General features: G+C 38.5%; 1 protein-coding gene and 2 long non-coding RNA genes across 3 annotated transcripts in view; 2 read left to right on the forward strand and 1 right to left on the reverse strand.

Moving 5' to 3' along the window:
* LOC108154887 (protein kibra) overlaps nt 1–19,688 on the reverse strand; it is a 28,789-nt gene extending 9,101 nt beyond the window's left edge. The window contains exon 1 of the mRNA XM_017285331.2: nt 18,813–19,688. Coding sequence (XP_017140820.2) covers nt 18,813–19,048 — 236 coding nt within the window. The 5' untranslated portion in view covers nt 19,049–19,688. The remainder of the gene's footprint in view (nt 1–18,812) is intronic.
* On the forward strand, nt 9,348–21,920 carry LOC117186977. Its single transcript, XR_004471792.1, has 3 exons — nt 9,348–9,821; nt 9,905–10,068; nt 21,574–21,920. It is a non-coding gene; the product is annotated as an uncharacterized LOC117186977 (long non-coding RNA).
* A 1,031-nt stretch (nt 21,921–22,951) lies between these two features.
* On the forward strand, nt 22,952–23,636 carry LOC117187254. Its single transcript, XR_004471996.1, has 2 exons — nt 22,952–23,026; nt 23,146–23,636. It is a non-coding gene; the product is annotated as an uncharacterized LOC117187254 (long non-coding RNA).
* The last annotated feature ends 1,268 nt before the right edge of the window (nt 23,637–24,904 follow it).

A 24,904-nucleotide genomic window follows, 5' to 3' on the forward strand; every position in this document is an offset into this window, starting at 1 on the left:
GCTACAAAAATATTTCAAAACTTCGCCCCGCCCACTTCCGCCCCAACAAAGGACGAAAATCTGTGGCATCCACATTTTTAAAGATACGATAAAACCAAAAACGCGGAATCGTAGAGGATGACTATATGTTCTAAAATGTAAAATCTCAACCAGAGCGTATAATTATTATAGCCAGAATCAAGAAAACAATTTCATTCTTTCTCGCTCTGTCTCTCTCTAACACACAGGTTTCATGGTCGGCTTTGCCAATTGCAAAATATGAGTTGAAGGATCTCAGAACCTAGAAGAGCCAGAGCAACCAAATTTGGTATCCACACTCCTGTGATATCGGACCTTGACCGTTTCGTGTCCAAATTTCGCCACACCCCCTTCCGCCCCCGCAAAGGACGAAAATCTGGGGCATCCACAAATCTCAGAGACTATTAAGGCTAGAGTAACCAAATTTGGTATCCGCACTTCTGTTAGATCTCACTATAAAACGTATATCTCAGAATTTCGCCCCACCCCCTTCCGCCCCCACAAAGGACGAAAATCTGTTGCATCCACAATATTGCAGATTCGAGAAAACTAAAAACGCAGAATCATAGATAACGACCATATCTATCAGATTGCTGAATCTGGATCAGATCGGATCATTTTTGTAGCCAAAAGCAAGAAATCAATTTTCAGTGGCTACGCAGCGCCCGACGTCACGCTCAGACTGATTTTCTGTCTCTCTCGCACGCACTCTTTGTCGTGTCGTTTAATATTAGCGGCGTCTGCCGGAGGAGAGCCATACTGACTTAGTATCGGGTATAACTGTAGAGTCGCGGGGTCCGCAGCAACTCACAACGTTCCCCCTCGTTTTTATTTATATTTATACATTTTTAATAAATAAATTTTTGTATTTTTATTTTTGAATTGTATTTTTATCTTTTTAAATTAATTCAATTTATTTTATACATATAAAATAAAAAAGTTGATGGAAAATTGTAACTTAAATTTTAGGTAAAACAAAATTATTTTTATATGTATAAAATAAATTGAATTAATTTTAGAAATTAAAAATATAGTTCAAACATAAAAATAAAAATTTGTTGTACTAAAAATTGAAATAAAATGTTGTACAATTTTTTTAATTTTTTATGTATAAAATAAATTGTATTTTTATTTTTTTTTCATTTTAAAATTCAATAGTTCTAGTTAATTTATAAATATAAAATACAAAAATACGACAAATTTAATTAAAATTATTGGTATACAAATTTAGTGGATTTGTATTTTTTTAATAAAAAAAATGTATTTACACAAAAAATTGTTTTTTTAAGTTCAGTTCAAAATTAGTTAAAAGAATAGCCCATGCAAAAAAAAAAACACTTTTTTGTACTTTGATTTTGTGCAACTCATGTATTAAACTCCATTTTTTGGATCCCTATAAAGAGATGTACGGAAAACCCAGCTGCCACATATGATAGATACATAGATACATTTCAGGAACGTAACTCACAATACAGAGGGAAAAACCACAGATCTAACCGACCTTAGAAGAATTTGAATAGCACAGAACATATGGTTTCTCGATGGAAGACTTTCTCGATGAATCTCTCTGTAATCTTTTATTCCTTTCCCATCGAAAATTTATTCGTTGCTCCCCCCATGCTCCCCCCCTGGCCTGGGGTTTTCTTCGCTATAGACAATCGGAAGCCCTTGCCGTTTGACAGGTGTCAAGTGTGCCTTGCCTGACTGATGCCCTGGCAATTAAATGCGGTAAATAAACGGCTGCCCTGCCGTTTTATGGGTCTTTAATTAACTCAATAAGAAAATCGTATGCAAATTTTTATGGGTTTTCCATTAGCGCTTGACCCCGGCAGGCCCCGACGACAGCGAACAGACAGCGAAAATCAATGAAAAGCCAAAGCCAAAGGGCGCGAGCAAATGTGTGTGGGCGTGGCCGACGACGTTACCAAGTAATAGGGCTTCCTCATTGGCACTTTTGCTGATGCTGGCCAAATCGAGGAAGGCAGTCAGGCAGTCAGTTAGGCTTTTGGCTAACGAGCAACTAACGACTTGTTGGCCTTTTAGCAGACTCTGACTCTGCGGCCCACATCGAATGCTATGTTTTCTGTGTGTGTGGAATAAATGTACACCCGTGTGTATTCATGGGTATACTCATACTCCAGTGTGTGTGCTGCGTTGGACAAGAAATCTGCATAAATTAAATTATATTGTAAACAAAATATTTATGGCACGGCGACGGCGACGACGACGACGTTGGTCGCCGCTGCCCGATCAAGCGCTGTAATAAATTCGCGCTTAAAAAAGAAATAAAAACCAAGAGGTGGGGCGGCGGAAAAACTCGTTTCCGAACCACAAAAAATATTTCAGCATGAATTTCGCTGTCACAATATGAGTTGTTGAATAAAAACTACAACAGGGGTAGATGGGGGAAGGGCGGGGGAGCTCCACAGAGAAGCTTTCATTAGCCAGCACTTAAAAACAGAGAGAGAGAGAGAGAGAGAGAGAGAGAGAGAGAGAGAGAGAGAGAGAGAGAGAGAGAGAGAGAGAGAGAGAGAGAGACAGAGAGAGACAATGGTATGTGAACAATATTATTTAACTGTTCACGTCGGGGTTTTATGCTAATTTCGCTGGCCATAACATATGAGAAATGGTCTATAGAGTCGACCGTTTGATGACCAATAAACAGCATATGAAGAATTTTTTGTAATCGCAATGAAAATTCCCCACTTAAACATATCACAGCGCGATAAATTATTAACGCAAATATCGTTTATAATTCAACATTTAAGCGCTGTATCCAATCAGGGAATACATTTAGCATTTGCCATTTTTACAACCATAAAATAACAGCCTTCTAAGAGACTTTTGTTAGTACACACAGAGAAAAAGAAATCACTGAAATTTTGAATAATGTCAACCAATAGATTTTCTATGATGGTGAAAATTGTACAAAGAGTGTGTATTTCACTTACATTTTGACATTTATATGAAAAAAAATATATATATTTCGTATCTAAAAAATATATATATTTCATATTTAAAAATAATTAATATGAAAAAAATATATATATTTCGTATCTAAAAAATATATATATTTCATATTTAAAAAATATATATATTTCATATTTAAAAAAAAAATTTACTTCCTAGGTAATCGTTCAAATAAAAAAAATTAAAAATAAAAATTAAATGTATTTCATTTTATAAATTTAAATGTTTAAATTAAATTTATTTTTTATATTCAAATAAAATATATTTCCTACAAATTTAATATTATATATTTATTTTGAAGTGTTTTATATTTCCATTTAGGGACATATTTATGAGACTTTTTATAAACTGAATTCTTTTTAATTTTTAATTTTTTAAATTATATTTTACCATTTTTCTCTGAGTGTAGGCCTAACAAAAACTGAAACCTTAAACCATTTCTATGCCAAATTCTTGATTCAAACGATAAAAGGGTCTTTTATTATCGCTTCAAATTGAAATTCTTACCAAATGGTTTTTTCGTCTAAAAATACCAAGTTTTTAATTAATTCAGACGTAGAGAATATCTCGCAAATTAGCGGACCATTCATTGCCTGAGTCGTGCCTGTGCCTGAGCCTAATATTACAATATTTAGCAATTCAAATCAAAGCGAGGGCTGTATAAATGTCCAAAAAAAAAAAAAACACCACGCATACCATTAAGAAGACTAAGAAATATAAAAAAAAATACACAAAAAAAAATAGGCTTCAAGAAGTCACGTAGCACCGTAGCTCCGTCGGATTTACTCTAGTATTTCAATTGTTTTGGCTTTGACGGAACTGAGACGCCGAACACGCATTGGAGTCGGTCGCAAAAGTGTTCCGGTTTATACGAGTATTCCACAGAGAACTGAGCACAAAGTGGTTTTGGTTTTAGTTTGGGAAATCAATTCTCATCTTCACATTATAACCCAATTTGATTGGAAACATTATTCCACCTTGACATACCTTTGGATGTATCTCAGGAAATGGGGGTTTTCTTTAATGGGTTATAATTGTTATCAGAACCAAGCCAGGCGTTACGAACGATTGTGAAATATTTTTATGGTTTCAGAACCATTGGAATGTTTGTTTGGCATGGGATTCCTTGGCTATCATCTAGCCAAAGGTCGATAAAGTACGGGAATTTATATACTGGGAGTATTGGTTCTTACTAATGACATGTATTAAAGATATTCATTAAAAATGGGCCAGATTTTAGTCAGTAAACAAGATAAATTATCGTACAGCATCATATGTTATTCGAAATCTTCATAGACACATTGAAATGTATCCATGAAAGAGAGACAAATGGCTTAAAAATCAGTAAAAATAATTGAAATAAATTCAAATATAATTCAATAAATTTCTAGAATTTATTTACAAATAAAACATCAAATCTTTTTCAAAATTATGTATTCTTAAGAAGTAAAATAGCAGTAGACTAGAAACATGGAAATATATCCTTGAAAGAGAGCCAAATGGCAGATCACTTGATCACTTTTTATGCTGCTTAAAAATCAGTAAAAATAATACAAATAAAATCCAAATATAATTCTAAAAATGTCTAGAATTGATTTACAAATAACAGATGAAATCCTTTTCAAAATTAAGCATACTTTAGAAGTAAAATAGTAGCGAAAATTGATTATTCCACATTAAAAATTCCACAACTGAAGAGCCGTAATCATGATCCATATATGCGTTCATTACCGCCGATGGAATGTTTATGGAATGGCATGTTTAATTATAGAACCATTCATTCCACATTACTGGCAAGTATTTGTTGTAAAATTGTATATGCTTCTGCTGCTGGTCGGTTTCCATTATCTGCCAGTCGCAGGCCGCAAGCCTCAAGCCCCAAGCGTTCACAAATATTTTCGAGCTTAATCAAATTACGCTATAAAGGTCGTCCGTCGTTTTATCTTATCGCATGGCTGTTCGCCCGTTCGTTGTCGCTATCGCTGTCGTTGGGAGAGCTTTTCAGCCAAGAGATTCCACACCGAGTATTTCCCCCTGGACATGGGCTACCACTAACATATTACATGGCAATCACTTCCTGTTGCCATCTTGTGGATCTCACACTTCCACTTCCTTCCGCCGCATAAAATGATAAATGATAAAAGGCGGAAACCAGTCGAGAGGGGGCATCCCATCCCATCGGATCCCATCCCATCCCATCTATGAATATTTTAGATACAATTTCTCGAGTCAATGAACTGCAGCTCAAAGATAAGACACAGGGCCCTAACAATCTTTTTGGTTGGCCCATGGATGGAGGGATGTAACCCGTTTCGGGGTCGCCCAAGTGGGTGTCAATTACGGGTCCTCAGGGTCCCCTCCGCCCCCCTCCGATTCGAAAAAGAATGTCGTGGGCCGTTTCCATTAGTCACGCAGCAGAGTAGAAGATACAAAGCTAGCTGGATCGGCGCTTCGTTTCAAATGTTTGTGTCTGTTGTTTTTTCCTACATTTCGAAATCACAAAATGTCTGGCCATAAATTCCAAAGTGAACAATTGAAATAAATTTTTGCGCCATGAGCATGCCGACTGCATACGAAATGAACTATTAAAAAAAAAAAAAAATTCATAGAATTTATACATACACACACACAGCACCACACACCCACACACAGATACCCGGCCATGGCAAAATCCAAAAAACCAAAAGCAAAATAAACTTAAATTGAAATTTATGATTTTTAATGACCTGTTGACGGGCGCATTCGTTTGTCTGTGTGCGCATTCTATTTGCAGGCACTGTAATTGCCAAATTCGAAAGCCGTTCCGAGGCGGCACCAACGAAAAACCAAAACCAAAAAAGAATTCCCCCCACAAAATGTATGCGAATGCGGCACGGCGACCTTTTCGGGTGTATCCAAAACTGAGGCTAAGGAATGCTTCCAAGGGGCAGGAGGTGGAGCTCTAAAGAGTACCATCTATAAAATTGTTTGCCAGAAACGATGAAAAATGAAACATATCGATAGCAAAAATATGTGAAAATTGGAACACCTTAAAACGAAACATTTTGGCTCAAAACGTAATCCGCAAAAGTAAGTGAAAAACGGAGCCTGCCTGACTTTAGGTATTTTAATGAGAACTCCTTAAAAGAAGCTTTTCAATTTGGAAAAAGATGAAAAGAAATCCCCTCAAAAATTGAAACTATTGGAGATGTACTCTTTCAAGCAGGAAATATTCGATAGATAGTATGCTATGGAAGGAAACCTCTGCATTGGAGAGGGGCAAACAGAACCCCTTCTCTGGATTTGGGAAATGAAAGCCCCCAAAATGGTTAAGCCTATGGATGGCCTACAAATTTTCTAGACTTCCATCAACAACCACAAAAAAAGACCTCCCCTTACAAGCAAGACTCGTGTAGAGCGTCAATGTGCTTTTGTCATGCACACGACATGTATATTTTTGTTTTTCCTGATTTTTTGAGTATTCTCTTTTGCTCTTTTTTCGCTGGTGTGGCGTTCTGCCTATCGACGCATAAATTTCAGAGAAAATCCATTGCATTGGGAGCAAAAGGTCCATTGGAAGCTCACCTACAGGCCGCTACAAGATATCCATGTATTTAGATACAATCTATATGAAAACTACATGCTGTAAAACTGAAATTTGGGCTTGTTGTAGTGATAATCATACTATTGTACAAATATAAAACCCAAATGGAATCAGTTCTATATTTCTTAAGTTACAGTTTTGACCCCCACTGTACGAGTATTACTGAAGTACAATTTGTGTGTCCGTAAGCGAAGAGATGACCCAAAGAAATACCTTTATCAAATAGTTCTTTGTTAAATATTTTCTTAAATTTTTGTTGGTTTTTAAAAAATATACAAACGGTATTCAATACGTCAACAAAAATTCTTGGTATGCGCATTATAAAAGGATTTAAATTGGTTGAAATGAACGACAAGACAACTCGGAAACATTTCTCGTGTTGCTGGCAGACGCCCACACATCTCCCGCCCCCTCCCGCGCATGGAGAACATGCCAAAAAATGTATCTACATATATTTTCACACGAATTCCTACTAAATATATGTACATATGTCTGTATATTGTGTATATAGAAACCTTGGCCACGTCAAGAACAAATACAAATACAAATGCCGGGCAAAAGTTTTTGTTTTGAAGACGCTCTTCAAAAGTGTCCACCTGTGCATTTTTCTTGGCCTGACATTAGTCGATTCCGGGAACAGCTCTCAAGAGAGAGAGACAGTGCGATAGATAGATACTTTTGTATCTGTAGGTTTGTGGTGCTTTTTTTTTGGGTAGAGAGTGCAACAGGGTAAGCCATCTCGTGTTCCACTATGTAGAAAACTCGTAGAACATACATATACTCTACACGTATAAGGTGTGTATGCCCCAAGCCCCCCATGTCCCCAACCCCCCATCATACATCGTGGTTGTACTCTGTCATTAACAAAACAACTGTTGCGACCTTCACATACCAGAGCAGCCAAGCGACTGTGCGGCAAGCGAGTCGAGGCGATCAGAGGCAGCCCCCAAGCAAAGCAGATACACATATGTATGTATGTATCTGTGTGTTGTGTATGTAGAGATACATTGAATATATTGAAATAATAAGGCGAAAAATCCGACTGCAAAACGTGAATGCGAACGCGTACGAGACGTGAACGTCTCCGCCTGCAAAAATTACGATCGACTCGACGAGTACGAGGGTACGAGTATCTGATAGAATGCGCACATTACCCAGAGACAGAGCAAGGGAACTTCCATTCCATTCCACACCATTGTGTGTGTGTGTGTGTGGAGGGGCAGAGAGGAGAGGCTTGGGGCCGCCGCCGCATTCCACACATAAGGTCGTGTGTGAATCGAACTCGGGCCAGCCGCCACCGCCATAATACTGGGAACACAGAAAGCGTATATGCACGAGAGTGCCGTCAGGGGCAGGGACATCTGCTCATGGGGGGGAAAATTCAGAAATTTCCCTGGAAATATATCATTTTATAAGGTATATATTTCATAAATTATTCAAAGAAAATTGCCCCACTTAAAAGATACATTTTTTGTTTTGCGACTTTTAAGGATTTTTAGTCTATTTAAAATTCCCAATGCTTGCTGCAGACATTTTGGCGTTTTCGCGGCACGAAAAATCAAAAATATATATGTAACTATTTTTATAAATATCTTTCCTCTTTCTTTTTTTTGATTCTGCAGACAGTTTGGGAATTCACCTCAGGGCCAAAACAAAATTATTTCAAATATTTGGGTGCCTTACAGCGCTTTATTCATAATAATAATAAGCAAAAAAAAGAATGAAAGCTGCTCAGAAAGAGAGACAGGTAGGGGGTAGGGGGGAGGGGGGGTGAAATGCCGCATGTCAAATGGGCCAATTAACATTTCTGTTATACGCTGTATTTATTTTCGTGTGGCTTTTCTTCAACGCGGTGTTTGTTTCGCCTTTTGTTTTATAAATAAATAGGCTTTTGTTTTGTATGCAAAAAATAAAAAATAAAAAAAAATACCATACCAGCTATTTTTGATGGCATTCAATAAATTATGTATGCTACTCTCTTGTCTCGCCCCCTCCCTCCCTCCGCCATAACAATAATTTCTATATATGTAAATCGAAATTCCAAGATATTTCTTGTATCTTTTGGTCTGTTTGTTTATCTTTTGCCCTCACGCACACATCGATGGTAAGAACTTGAAAGATTTCGAATTTTATGGTAAGCGCTCGTGGCATACCATGGAATTTTGGCCGGTTGTTGCTGTTGGCCATAACCGATTGGCTTTTATTGATTAAAGAATGTTTTTTGTGCTGTGTTTTTTTTGTGGTTTTGCGTTCTAATGTAGTATGCCGGTCAGGGTCAGAAAAATTGATGATGATGATTCCTACACCTACAAAGTGGGAAATATTCATGAATATAATCAACAGATTTGTGTGCGTCTATAGAATATACTAAGCTGTAGATATTATTTATATTTAATTGATCAATTTGAAGAATTCGAGGGATCTGGAGGGATCAGGGTAATACCTGAAAATTCTCTGGGAAGAAGACGAAAAACAGCTGATTGTCAAATTGCCAGTCACGCGTAAACGTTGCCTGGCAAAAGGAGCATTAAATGCAGATACTCAATTGTATCTTCTTCTAAAAACCTCAAAGAAGACTGGGTTTAAACAAGTTTTGGCTTGAATAAAATTATTATATCTGCTGCTGGCGCGTGTTTGATGTCCAATAAGGAAAAACAAAGGCTATGTCTGAGCAATCGGTGGCATTATGTAAGCTTATTTAGATATTCTTGTGGTTCTTGAACAGATAGAATATTTATTACCAGCAGCAGATACATATACATACAGAAGGAATGCGTGTATGTGATCATTTACTCTGAAGCAAACAAATAAACAAACATGCATAAATAACTCGTTGCAGTTGCAACAAAAGCAACAACTGCCTCCAGCAAAGCAACTCACACACGCACACACACACAGAGAGAGGGCAGACAACCGATAGAGAGAGAGAAAAAGAGAGGGTGAGCAGCGACTGCGCAGCTGGCAGCGACTCTGGAATGCGGTTTTGACAAGTTCTTCTAAAATTGTACGGCAACTTTTGCTATTTACGCTATGAAACAACGACAACAACCGAGCAGGCGGCATCGGCAGCGGCAGCGCGACGAGAGCAGCAGGCGAATGTGTGCGAAGGAGCACGGAAAGCAGAACATGAAAAAAAAGAAAAAATACCAACAACAGCAATAGCAGCGCACAAGATGGTTGGACGATTAGAGAGGAGCACGGGCAACGGGCCACGGGCTTTTTTAGACACGAAGGCACGAAATATATAGAGGTACCATATATTTATAGGAAATAAATTCATATAAAAATCATAATCGTTCTTTTGAAATAATACTCTTTTTTGTTATTCGATAGTTTTGTTTGCGGTCTTGGTTTGCCCATCTTTGGCACGAGAGAGAGCAACAGTGAGTGAGAGAGCGGCAGCAGCAAACTATGCAGCAATGTCGTCGCCATCGTCGGGCTAGTTGAACGAACGCCAAGACACTGCGGCCGAGGGGGCGTTAGGCATGCCGAACGAGGTAAAGTAAATGCATTTTGTGTTTGGAAATAGGCTGACGACGACGGCGGCGACGACGATGGCAGCGACGAACGACGCCGAACGACGACGACGGCGAACGACGCTCAGCAGCAGCAGCCATAGTTGTTGTTGTTGTTGAAAAATATTTCAAAGTTGCTGTGAACTCGCAGCCACAGCAGCAGCGGCACCAATTGAATGCAATTTGTTTGTGTGTGTGTGTGTGTGTTTAAGTGTTTGTGTATGCATTTATTAAAGCAATGCGCGCATTGCCTTAAATGCCAAAGCTGCTACGTGTGTATGTACAGATCTATGCATTACATATGTACATATGTATGTATGTATGGATCAACTACTATGTACGCTACGCCCTGCTTTTTGTATTTGGCAAACATTCCAAGCGGCTCTTGGCTCTTGGCTGATGCTGGCCTCTGCTGCCGTTGCAGCCCATAAAAATGTTCTTATTTATGTACATATTTTTCCTCGAGGAGGAGGAGGGGCAGGCAAGTGCTGCAAAGGCAGTTGCTTTGACATGAATGTCAGCTTTGCGCATTTAAGCAGTTTAATCAACATTTTTTTTCTTCTTCTTCTTGTCTTTTTTCTTTCTCTCTCTGTCTCGCCTTTGGGCAACTACTTCTTGGCCTAAGAGCCGGTTTTTGTTAGCCAGGCCCATGCAATGTGCATCCTATGTACGTTCCATATGTTTGTTTGTATGTATTCCCGGGCTTGCATCAGTTTTCCCAGCTAGAGATGGGCGTGTGACAAAAGATACTTTTCACAAAAAGATACAGATTCAGATGTACGCATGAGGAAGTTTGCTGCCGCCAGAGCAAAGCCAGAAGACAACTCCATTCTGGCGTTCAATCAAATTCTAAGCACGATCTGCAAAAGATCTTTCGCTCTGTGGCAATAAGAAATTCCATTGGGGCAGCGTCAGAATGTTATTGCAACGCAACGCACCGCACCGAAAGGGAGCTGTGCTGGTGGTGCCGCCGCAAGAGTTAGGTTCTTGCCCTGACCCACAAACCAATAAATTCCGGCTTAAATATCTCAAGAATGCAGCCACAGCCAGCAGGCCAATCGAAAAAAGAGAGGCGCAGAGAAGGTAGAATCAACGAGCAAATGAATTATGCGCTGTGGTAAACATTTTGACAGCGGCACGCACACACACACACACACAGACACAGAAGATACTTTGCAAACACACACTGGCACAGATACAATTTAAGTGGCATTTGAGGAATGCCGAGATACAGCTACAAACAATCCACATATGGCGTGTCCCTCTTCGATCTTTTTTCCTCCCTCCCTCTCTCTCTTTTCGCTCTGTCTGTTACGCTCTCATTCTGTTTGCCTTATCACTTCATTAGGCCATAAATTCGACAACAAAACGGAATTCCACAGTTGAACGAACGAACGGCAGCAGCAAACAACTTGAACACCTACAAGATACACAGTTACAGATTCAGATACATTCCTGGCCTCCCCACCCCGCCCCGCCCCGAGACCATGTTAATTATGCTGCTGCATCTGCCCATCCGAAAGATACAAAATGCGCGTGCGCCTGCGCAGCAGCAACTCGTCCCCAATTCCCCTGCCACATGCCGCATCTCCCCCCCTCAGCTTTGGCCTCTGGGGCAGACCTTAAGAATATGTTATGCGCACTCAAATGGCATTCGGAAAGTGCTACTGAAAAAATAATACAAAAGTTTCGTGCGGCCAACAAAAGGGACAGATACACTGCAGAGAGAAAGAGATAGACTGAGGCACTGAAGAGGGACAGAGAGAGAGACGGAGACTCCGCAGAGAGACAGAGAGAGATGGAGACACAGAGGAGGAGATCTGTAGCTGTGGAATGCCTTTGTCTGGATCTCTGGCTTAGCCCATAAAATATTTAGTCGCTTGGAACAGCTGATTGCAGCGAATACTCAAAGCCATTGTGTCCACAGTGCCCCCCCCGCCGCACCCCGCCCGATTAGGGCAATTAATTGCCGTCGATTAAGCGGAGAGCTGGCCCTACATTCTTTTGTATCTACTGTACCCCCGCGTCTCGGAGGAAACACATGCTCAAGGCATGGCCTGCCCTTGGACCCCGTTCCACACACAGATGAGGAATCTTTTCTGCCCCTGCCCCTGCCACCGCCCTGAGCAACATGTGTGCCGCTGCTGCTGCACAAATTCCAGACATAAACTCAAGAGGTTCAACATGAGAGAATGCACAGAGGAAATATTCAGAGGCCCGAGGCCATGAAATATGAAAACTAGAGGACTTGCAAGATACCCATACAGATTAGTCGCCTAAAGGATATACATCAGAGGAATACCCTTCTTCTCTGCACAAAATATCTGTATCCTCCATTTATCTTGAGTGTGCACATTCCAGGGCTTGTATTTTGATTTCGTTTCGTTTTGCAGCCGCATGCATGGAAAATTGCTACCTTCGCAGAGATTTTTCGTTTTTCGTTCGACACATCACGATCCGCGCCAGCCAGACGGCGACACGGCCAGGCCAGCGTCCAGGCAGCTTGAAATCCAAATCCAAAAACCCATTTCCCCCGCCCACCAAGAGCCCCATCAACGGACGACGACTCGTCTCCGTCTCCAGAGTCGCCTCTCGCGGGCAGGGCGTAGAGTAACTTAATTTTCTGCTCACGTTTGCAGTTTTCTGTAAGTGAAAAATTGTTTAGCTGCGCGAATGACAGCTGAATTATTATAAATCGATATGCTGGACGATGTACGAAAATTATGGGGGACACTAAAAAAAACCTACACTTAATGGTGGGGGATACAACGTTGCATCTTTGTATCTAGATACAAAAAATATAGCTTTATCCCAGAAATTTCTGGGTTTCCTTCAAGCAAAGAGTGTTTTCTAGCTACAACGATGTATCTTTGTATCTAGATACAAAAAATATAGCTTCATCTCAGAAATTTCTGGGTTTCCTTCAAGCAAAGAGTTTTTTCTGGCTACTACAGGTCCAACCTATATCCTAGGACAGGAGAAACACCCCTGAAATCGATCAAATCTGTCACTCTTCAAAGTAGACTCTTTCCTGTAGAACCTTCTCTGCCTCTGCCTCTCCCTCTTAATTAGCAAATGTTGAAAAGGAAATCATTATGCTTGATAAAAATCACAAGTGTTGATTGCTGAAGAACCTTCGACGACAGCAGCGACATGCAACAAGTGCGAGGCACAGGAAAAGTCGCTGGAAGTTGTTGCAACCAGCAGCGGGTCGCTAAAATGGGCAAAACATGCGGTGTCCGAGGAGCCGTCTAAAGTTTGCCTATGTATGTATCTGTCAGATACATTATGTATCCCCATGTGCCTATCTTTGGCCATAGAGTGTCGCTGTCGCTGTTGCAGTCTGCAGCCTGCAAGTGCAAAAGAAAATATTTTTTAACGCTTTGGGCCGGTGCCGCGCGCACAACAAACTAGAAAATGTTGCTGCCACATCCACTGGTGGCCAGTCCGCGCGTTGCATTCATGCGCGTAATCAAATTGTAATCACGGCTTCGACTGCGACTAGCTGTTGCTGCGGCTGCGACTGCTGCTGCTGCTGCATGTGGCAGGGAGCAGCAGCAACAATTTTTACCCTCCTTCTCCTGCACCGCTGCTGCTGTTGTTGTTAAGTGGAAATACTTGTTGCACAAATGCAATGCATGCTGTTGTTGCCTGTATCTGCCTGCTTTCCTGCCTGCCTGCCTGCCTGCTGCTGTGTAGCTGCATCTGTTGCTCGCGTACAGTGGATGTTGCCTAAGAGCATCCGATCCGGGCTTGTGAGATCTTTGGACAGGAGATTGTATTTTATCTAGTTGCATATTGAATGGAGTTTTTGTACGGCAAGACTTCGATGATAATTCTTCTTGGGAAACATTAATAAAAAAAATCGATAAATTCTGCCTCATTGACAATCTCAAAGATACTATAGATGCAATAATTTAGAATTTCAAAGAATGATTATATCTATTTGGTTGCAGCAGCTTTTCTTTTGGCTGTTTGAACACCTGGCTTTCGAACAAGTTTTCGATGAAGTTTTGAGATAAATTTTGATTTATTATCAGGTATTCTATTATATTTCGGGTATTTTTTTAATAAACTAGAATACATTAAATTTTATTTAAAAAAATTAATTTTTTTCAATTTTAAATTACATTTTTTTTTAAGTTTTAAAATAAAAACTTTTTAATTTAAAAAAAATTTTTTTTAATTTTTAAAATTAAAAATTTTGTTGTACGTTTCGTAGTACTACTACGTATTATTTTAATAGTTTCAATTTAATTTCAAAACTCTTGTAAAGATCTTATCTGTGGGATATTTTCTAGAGAAGTAAATCTGAATTTTCTAATTCCTAAATTTCTAAGATTTAATTCGTTAATTAATTATGGAGAAGACAAACCCAAAAGGTAATGAAATGTTTGGATAATTTTCTGCTTAAGTTAGTTATTAAAAAAAAATTAAAACAAATATTTTAAGTGATTTTTCAATTTATAAAATTTAATTTTTTCTATGGTGTATTTTCCAGAGAAATAGATCTGAAAATATCCACCAATAATTGTATAGATTTAATTACTTGAGGAGAACCCAAATGGTTATAAAATGTTTAGATAATTTTCTGCTTAAGTTAATTATTTCAAAAAAAATAATACAAATATTTTGAGAGATTTTTTAGTTTTTTAAATTAAATTTTCCAGAGAAATAAAAAATAAGAGAAAATAAATAATTATGGTTTAGATTTAATTACTGAAGGAGCTTAAATTTTTCAGCTTAAATTAAAAACTTAAAAACATTAAAATAAATATTCAGAGAGCTGTTTTAATTGGTTTACATTTTAAAATCTATAATTTCTGTTTAAATGAATCGAAATCCAACTAAATTTCACTGCCAGACTGTGAACCGTGTGTGTGTCTCTTCTTTGCCAATTATCACTGTAAGTGCCACAGCAAACGGCAATTGCATCTGCATTCTTTCCACTTTTCTTGCTGTAGTTGCAGTTGTTGTTGTTGCTGTTGCTGTTGCAGTTGTTGCTGTTGCTGCTGCTGCATTGCCTTGTGCAATTTATTAAATGAAAAATGCCGTTTTGCAGCTTTCCAAGTTGCGATACAACATACAGACATATGTACACAGATACATAGCGGCAGCAGGCCCCTGTACGAGGAGACCGTGGATATATATGCATAGCATACTATATCCAGATACTATTCGTATGTGCACATGTGCTCTCTGTGGCTGTAGCTGTGGCTGTGGCAGTGCCTGAGCCAAATTGAATTTTATGCAAATTTGTTGCTCGTTTTTAGTCGCGATAGAAATCGCCACATCTAATGCATAATGGCTGACACACGCACACGCATGCCTCTTTGGATGATTTTGCATTCTTTATGCAATTTATCGATCGTTCGCTCTGAATGCCACAAAATTATTTTCGAATGCTTCAATCTGTTTGAGAGTGCGGCGGATCATGCCATGTGGTTTCTTCTTCTGTTTTTCCGATCATTGTAGAAGTTATGCCTAAGATAATTCCGATCATAAATCAAATCTTTAAAGCGGGTATTTTCAGATACAGCCCCCTGCCGGTGGCGCCACTCTGTCCCGACTTATGGCCGCTTTCGCCTAGGCCTTTTTGGCGGCGATTTGTGTTTATGTAAAACAAACGAGTTCGAATTCGAGTTCGAGCCACTATCCCAACTGGTAGCCGCCGACAGATTTTGTTTCTTTTTTCCATCTATTTTTTTTGTCGTATTACTTATGAATAGATCGAGAAACTGTCACCAAACACGTTTCTGTCTGAGCCCCGCCACACACAAAAATATTCCACTGTGTTGCCGCCTTGTTATGGGCTAAACAATTGGCCAAAAAAAACTGCCAAAAAAAAACAATACACATTCATAAGAAAATAAAGAAGACTAAGACCAAAAAAATATTAAAAAAAAAAAACATCACCCGCTAAAATACTGTACAAACAAGTGAAACATTTATTAAGCAAAAATATTTGGGAATTTTTGAATTTTGTTAATCTTCCAGGAAATAGCAAAAAGGGCAAGGGTCCACCCTTGAGGATACCCTTATTCTTTTGGAATCCAGCATATCATTACAGATCGATCTTTCCTATCCTTCTCTAATGTATCCCGATAAAACAGCATTTTTTTACATTAAAAAAATCAACTGAAAATCATTCAATTTAAAAGCAAACAAAAATCACAGATACATATGGTATCTCTGGTATTTTTTAAGTGCAGTAACAATACCTAAATTAATTAATTAATTTCCGGTAAATGTTGCACAAACATTAGAAAACATCACGCAAATGTAGACCGCAGTCGATGGCATTTCAAGGGTATCCCCCATTCGACCTTGCAGATGAGCATTGGAATAGATATTTTTTTTGTTTTTTTTTTTTTGTGTGTGTTTTCTGTGATTTCTGTGCTCGAAACGTGGCGAGTGGCGGGAGGCCTTTAAAGGCCACCCGAGGCCTGGCTCGCTTCGGTTTATTGTAGAAATTTATTTATGGTTTATTGGAATTTTTGCGCGCTACCGGCAGCAATTTTTAAAATTCAATAACAGCGCGTGTGGGGGTCGGGGGGATCCAACGAAAGAGAGAGCGATATAAATGGCGAAAAGCGTGAATAATTTTTGGATGAAAAATATGCAGAGACGTGCAAAATGCCCATAAAGCCAATAATGGAGCCCAAAAATGCAGGTTTCAAAGAAATCAATTTCGTAAAATTCGTAAAGTCAATGAAGTTGACAAAAATAAAATTGTAAGAAATATTTCAGTAGATCGGAAATTATGTTAAAGAAAGTTTGTATTTTCTTAACTGTTTTTACAGAGGAATTATTGAAATTTATAACAAAATTTAATTCAAAATTAAATTCTTTTGGAATTCTATTTGTTTTTTAAGCTATAAGTGAAAATATTGTATTTTTAGCATTTCAAGTTCTTTATCAAAATTCAATTAAAATATTTTTATAAAAAATGAATTAATTAAAAATTAAATGCCTTTGAAATCCTTTTTTTAAGCCATAAGTGAAAATATTGTATTTTTAGCATTTCAAGTTCTTTATAAAAATTAAATTAAACTATTATTATAAAAAAAACCACAAATTAAGAAAAAATAATTTCTAAAAAATAATGATCATGAAAAAAATAATATTTAAATAATTTAGGGTACAATATTTAAGAGAGGCTGCGCTTTATGTCTCAAGTTAGGATCAATGTGTACATCTAGATACATTTGTATGTACATTTGAAGATCCATTTGCTTTAGATACATCGAAACATTCATACAATCCATGAGAGTGTATGTGTGTGAATGTATAATCTACTTGATGCATAACCCTAACAAATGCGCAGATGTTTCATTTCATTTAAAAGTAAAAGAAAAAAAAACAAAAAAAAATCAAAAGAAAAAATCCGAGCAAGCAAGAAAGAAAGAGAGAAAGAAAAGGCAGAGAAATTCCTCAACGCTCGACGCTCAACGCTTGGGCGTTTAATTCAGTGAAACATTTTTAACAATGTTCATGCAATTTGAAACAAACAAAGGGAATGTTTGTGTTAATTGAAAGCGTGAAGAGCGAGACACAGTTAGTGGGCAATGAGTGCGACAGAGATGGGGCTAGAGAAACGAGAGAAACGGGCGAAGAATGTCAGAAATCAATTATTTCGAAACTGCAAAAATTCCAATGTACATTTTGCAATTGTTTATGAGTGAGAGATACACACAAACACGAAATATTTGCCGCAAAAAAAGAGAGACAATATGGTAGGCAGAGAGGAGATATATCCGAGCGAGAGGCAAGACAAAAAGTCTAGTTTTTGCCTCCGACGTTTTATGTGCCCTCGTAGAAATACCGTAATTCCAATTGCCTCTCTCTGAGTGGCAAAGATCTTTCGAAAATCATACTACTCTCCTTTCGGCAAGGGTATCAAAATGCTGAGCGAACGGCAAACTAAAATATATCTATGGCCCGATGTAGTGCGGTACCCCCTTCCAACCACACATCTTCAGATCATGCCACTCTGGATCTCTCTCTCTCTCTCTGTCGGTCTCTCGGGCTCTGCTTCGTTTGCTCTCTTGTACTCATTACGTATGAGATTGTTAGTTTTTGTTTTTTTTTTTGCAGATCATTCGCTGAGCTTTATTTAACTTTTGCTCTCCCATTTGCCCCTTTATCCCACCAGCCATTGCTCCGTTCGTCTTGCTGTACATTTATTTTCCCTCTCTTTCTGTCGTACGTTTCATTGCTCTCTCCATCTGGCGCACATTTTTCCCCCCCTCTCCAGCTGCCGCATTCCTCTTTTCACCACTCTCTTTCTGCCTTTTACATTTCATTTTTTGTTTGTTGCCGTTGTCTCTCTCTCTCCCTCTCGTTCTCACTCTCTCTCGCTTCAGTTTTCAGTTATATTTGGAGTCTTAATCATCGCCTTGGAATGTTTACTTAAGGCTTTTTTGTTGTTGTTTAAAACATGTAATTTATTTTGCTTTGTTTTTGTGGTGCTTCAGATTCTTCTTCTTCTCCATCCACCTCTCGCATTCCTTTACATACACAAACACAGAGGAACACACACACACATGACACATACATGTGCATCACGCACCTTTATCTTTCCGGTTCGAGCGCTTTGGAATTGGAATCGGAATTTATATGGGTTTTTTTGTTTTTGTTTTTATAAGCTTCCTGATCCGCTCTCCCTCTCTCTCTCTCTCTTTCTCTTATATGTAGTACATATATGCACATTTGTAGAGACTTACCAATCTCTGGGATCCAGCCATGTGGTCTTTTTGTTGATGTGATCTATGTAGTAGGTCTTGCCATCGAAATCCTTGGCAATGTCCCAGCCTTCCGGCAGGGGGAAGTCGCTGTGGGGCCCGTGCTGGTGCTGCTGTTGGTGTTGATGGTGATGGTGGTGTTGCTGGTGCTGTGGCCGCAGATGGTGCGGATGGGGCTGCAGGTGGTGCTGCGGCGCCGATTGCTGCAGATTTGGCATCGTACAGAGGGGGAGTCTGTCCGGTTCAAGGGGGGGTAGAGGCGGTCAGTCCCACACAAAAAAACTTGTCACTTGGCGCGCGCTTTTCTCGTTTTCTTCACCTTTTTTTTTTTTGCTCTTTTCGGTTTCTCTTTTACGTTGCCTTTGCCTTGTACATTTCAGCGATAATAGAGCGCACACACAGGGCGATGGGAGGGATGGGTTTTGTGCATTCCATTCCAGCCCAAAACACACGCACACGCACACTGCCACAGGGGGCACACTGGCACACGCGATACGCACACTACCAACGATCGCTGCTGTTACTTTTCATTTCGTTCGCACTCGCACAAAAACTACTGTTGTTTGGCGCGATCTGGCAGCTGTTGCTCCTTTTCGCCTAATTGAAACTAATTAACCAATAACTTAGCGCCGTTGGCCTGTTGCTTTTCCTCTGCTCCGCCGCACTAAACACCATTCATTTGTCCGCGACGACGCAGCCGCGCAGTTCAAAAGTGAATATTATCGATAAATATTTCTTTGATAATATCTGTAATTTCTAGGTGATGTTTTATCAATGATTACGGATTATTCAACGCAATTTTCTGAATTCAGAAAAAAATTCGACGCTCTCTCGTTGTTGTTTGATTGCGCGCGGCCGAAAACTATGTGAGACCGTGGATTGATGGTTAAAAAAATGTGCGGTGTGGCAATCAGAAATATACCGAAAAATATACCGTAAATATACTGACGAATTCAAGTTCTGTTTTACATATTCCTCGTTTTTGATATTCCGTGGATTATTACTAACTATATAGAACATTTAGCCATGCCCGCATAGTTTGATCCGATTAATGAATCTATTTCCAACTTGACTAGTTTGTTTTAAACACTTGCTTTTATTGCTTTTTGCGTAAATAGAGGTTTTAGCGAAAAGGGTCAAACCAAAAATAACGAAAGGGGATAGTCGTTCCTATTGTTCAATTTTGATATTCCGTCGAATATAACTAGCTATCTAAAACCTGAATGTCTAAACTCATAATTTTATCCCATTATCACATCAATTTCCTACAAGACCCTTAACTTTAAGTTCTCATCATTATTGGATTGTTTTTAAAATAAGGTTTAAGCAAAATTTTCCACTAAATTAATTTAATTACATGATAACTACTAGATAACTACAAATTTGCTACATATTATCTAAATTTTCATGTAATTACAAAGGCGACACCTGAAGGCAAAATGTGTTCGTTAGTAAGGCAAAAAAAAATTTGTTAATGGAAAAAAAGCTGTGGTTGAAAGGAAAAAAAAGTAGTGAATTTTTGGGGAAAAAAAATAAATTTTTGGGGAAAAAAATAAATATTGGTATACAATTTTAAAAACCAGCCGTGGTCGGTCAGGCCTCGAGCCTAGGGACCCTCGCCTGGTCTTTTTTGAGAAAATGAAAAGTGAAAAAACAGCAGAAGTCGGTCAGCCCAGGCCTCGAGCCTAGGGACCCTCGCCTGTGAAAAAGTGAAAAAATGAAAAAACAGCAGAAGTCGGTTAGCCCAGGCCTCGAACCTAGGGACTCTTGGATCAGCCTTGGTCTCATCCCTTAGAAGAAAAAATTGCATGTCCATTGCCAAGTTGGCCGCTAAAATAATACAATAATACAAATGCAATTGGAAATACAATACAAATAATATTGGAAAAAGGAAATTGCACATTGCACACACAAATGCACATATTCCGCGCATAAATTTCACCCTAAAAATTCACGCACAAATTTCAAAATTGCAAATTGCACGCAAAAATGCACGCCAAAAATGCACGCAAAAATGAAAAGCCGAAAATGTAACAAAAAAACATAGGATTTTGCGCAAAACTTGCGTCCAATTGGAAAATAACTTTAACTTACCAGCTGTTAAGCATTGTCACTTTGTTTTTTTAACACTTTCACTTATTTTAACAATATTTAAATATAACAATTGCTTTGCGCACTTGTTGCTTTGTTGGTGGTGAAGGTATCGATACCGGTATCGAGTCCACCCGCACATATGATAATCGCGCTGCCAATTGGAAAATAGAACAACATTTTGGCAAAAAACAGCCAAATTAATTTATCGTAGTACAGCAAACGTTTTGTTTAATTTATTTTCCTGCATTTCAGATTTGTTTACAAGCCATTTAATTATATTTTTACTTAATTGCAAAAAATTGGCAAATGCAACCGTGCACTTGTATGTCGATATTAGGTTCTATCGGATTCCGATGTCTTCTATTCAAAACCAACCGACAACCAGGCGCGACGCGAGAAAAAAATTTGAAAAATGGTGAGTTTAAGTTTATTTATTGTATTAATGTGTAAACTTTTAATAGCACGGTTTTATTATATGTTCTTCTTTCTTGATCGTCGTATTCGAATGAATGTGTGTTGTCCTCGACAAGTATCGATATATCGAGTACATTGGTATTTCTTATAATACTATCGATGAGTAAATCTTAAATTATAAACTAATATTCATATCTTACAAATGTTTTTATTTTAATATTTTTTATACTTTCAGATGCCTCTCGCAGCTGCAGACTCTTTGGCGCGACTTTTAAACGCGCAAATGCGAAGAAGGTGGAAAGCACGGAATAGCCGAGGATTTACTGTTATTCGAAGCCACTGTAGGCAGACGCACAAGGCACTTTTCTCATACAACAGTAGCATAAGCAAACGAGTATGGTTCCAATTGCTCAATTTCTTTATTCCGTCAAATATTACCAGCTATATAGAATATTTAGCCATGCCCACATAATTTTACCCAATTAATGAATCAATTTTCTACTTAACTGACTAATGTTTAATACTTTCTTTTATTGGATTTTGCTTAAAAAAAGGTTTTAGCAAAAAAGGTCAAACAAATGAAACGTAAAAAAACGTAAGAGAAAAATCGTTCTAATTGCTCAATTTCTTTATTCCGCTGAATAATGCTGCCTAACTAAAACCCTTAGTTCTGCCCACATAATTTTACCCAATTAATGAATCAATTTTCTACTTGATTGACTACTTTTAAGTACTCTCTTTTATTGTTTAGTGTAGAAAACAAGGTTTAAACAAAAAAGGTCAACAAAAAAACAGTGGCAACGTAAGTGAGTATGGAATGCGCCGTAAGTGAGTATGAAATGTCACGTCAACCGGAGTTTGGGCGCAGGTATACCCTATTTCGTTGATATATGAAAAAACTTGTTTTCCAATAATTTATATAGAAATGATCTCAGATTGTTTTGTTTTGGACATATTAATGCATATGATGAGGGTCTTGTAGATATATCTCGATCCCGATACCCATTCTTGGTTTCTGTAAGAAGACCACTACCTTCAAAATATCGTTGAAATACCTTTATAACAGAAACTGACTAGTTTTGGCCTTTATTGGTGCATTAGATGACAAACATTTTCTCAATTCTATAACATCCATTTCCCAGGGTATGCAAAATGTTGCTCAATCCGCGCCATGTTGGGGAACAATGCTGCTCGATTTCACGGCACATGAGTCTGGCCCATACAAATTGAATGTTGCCAGCAACATAAGACGTAAGAAAACGTAAGTGAGGATGGAATGCGCCGTAAGGAATGTAAGGGAAATTGTTGAGCTGAAAAGGACATTGTGGCGGGGGAAAAATCCCTCCACGAAGAGAGTATTTCCCATCAGAAAAGTCCCAAAAAAGAGAGCAGGAGGGACCTAAGCCCACTTTGGTCCCTATATTTCCTCTATATACTTTGCGACTGGAACTCATGAAAATTTTAAGTTTGGCGCCTAAAAAAAGCTTTATAGAAAAGCTTTGCCGAGAACCGGCGTCGTTTCCATCATATATGAAACAAAGAAGATTATTTCACCCATTCCCGTTTGCCGGTTGTTGGCTGCTCTAAATAATAATGGCAAAAACAGAAAGGGCGAAAACAAAAAACCAGAAATTCAAATTTGTACTCTTTTTCTTTGCCAGGCAGTCAGCTGTTCCACAAAATCAGATGTAGGTGTCGTAGTAGTGTGTAGATGTAAAGTTGTGCAATTGACATGTAGCACAAAATTAAGACATGCTGAAAAATTAACGGAATTTTGAATCTAACCGTTTTTGTTATATGATTTCAGCTATGCCGAAACGTATTAAAAGTCAACTACTTCCATATTGTGTGCCCAAATTATTATCTAAATTTATGGAAAGTAAGGTAAATATTTAATAACTTGGAAAATTGTTACTCAAATTTCATATATGTATATGCATAAGAAGTGTTTTACAGATATGTATTTATACCCAATTGGCAGAGTTTTGCAATTTTGTACCCCGACCTCAAAAACCACTTCTGTTTTTTGTTTTTGTTTTAACGTAACATCAGGTAATTTGTTTTTACATTTTTTCGTACAAAGGCCAGAATGGAAACGCCCATATTGAACTATCTAAAAAAATTACAGAAAAACTATCAGCAATCATTCCTCTCCGGAAAATTAAAAAATGCGTTGGTTTTTTATTTAGTTACGACCACCACTTTATTTTCATTTTGTGTTTTTTGTAAGTTTAGTTCATTTTCATTAAGTTTGCTCAAATCATGTTCGATTAAATTACAAAGTGCTTAAACCTAAAAGTATGTGTGTACGTATGTATGGACTAAAATAGTTAACAAAGTTTGGCAATCAGTTACAGTTAGTGGAAACGAATTCAAAGAACCCATGTAGGCGTAGTACAACCAAAAAAACAACGGGAAATCGAATCAGTTTAAATATATATGCATGTATGTATTTTTGTTTTTGGTTTTCTTATTCGATCATGCGTTGGCCGAGAAATTGTGGCTCAATGCGATTAGTAGAAATGCAACAACGTGTAAAACGGCCCAAAAAAGAGCCGCCACAACCAATAGAATATCACACCAAAAATGGCAGAGTAAAACAAATCCAACAGATACAATAGATTATAATTATAATTATAATTATAATTAGTGAGAGTAGGTGAGTGTGTAAGTGTGTAAGAGTTTCTTCTTTGGTAAGGAGAGAATGTGAGGGACGCGGACCTAACTAACTTGGTAGGGGACACGACACAGGTCCAGCTGCTGCTCCTGCTCCTGCTCCTGCTGCTGTCGTCGTGCCATTCATATTATAATACGAACAGATTTTCGTCCTTTGTGGGGGCGGAAAAGGGTGGGGCGAAATTCTGAGATATACGTTTTATAGTGAGATCTAACAGAAGTGCGGATACCAAATTTGGTTACTCTAGCCTTAATAGTTTCTGAGATTTGTGGGTGCCCCAGATTTTCGTCCTTTGCGGGGGCGAAAGGGGGTGTGGCGAAATTTTGGACCAAAAGATCAAGGTCCGATATTACAGGAGTGTGGATACCAAATTTGGTTGCTCTGGCTCTTATAGGTTTTGAGATCCTTGAACTCATATTTTGCAATTGGCAAAACCGACCATGAAACCTGTGTGTTAGAGAGAGACAGAGCGAGAAAGAATGAAATTGTTTTCTTGATTCTGGCTATAATCATTATACGATCTGGTTCAGATTTTGCACTCTAGAAGATATAGTCATCTTCTACGATTCTGCGTTTTTGGTTTTATCGTATCTTTAAAAATGTGGATGCCACAGATTTTCGTCCTTTGTGGGGGCGGAAGTGGGCGGGCCGAAGTTTTGAAATATTATTGTAGCAGTGACATATCACAGAAGTCTGGAACCAAAACATCGTTGCTCTAGCCCTTATAGTCTTTGAGCACTAGGCGCTGAAGGGGACGGACAGACGGACGGACGGACCGACGGACAGACGGACAGACGGACAGACAGACAGGGCTCAATCGACTCGGCTATTGATGCTGATCAAGAATATATATACTTTATGGGGTCGGAAACGATTCCTTCTGGAAGTT

This window comes from Drosophila miranda, chromosome 2 (genome assembly GCF_003369915.1).
Source record: "Drosophila miranda strain MSH22 chromosome 2, D.miranda_PacBio2.1, whole genome shotgun sequence".
Taxonomy (NCBI): domain Eukaryota; kingdom Metazoa; phylum Arthropoda; class Insecta; order Diptera; family Drosophilidae; genus Drosophila; species Drosophila miranda.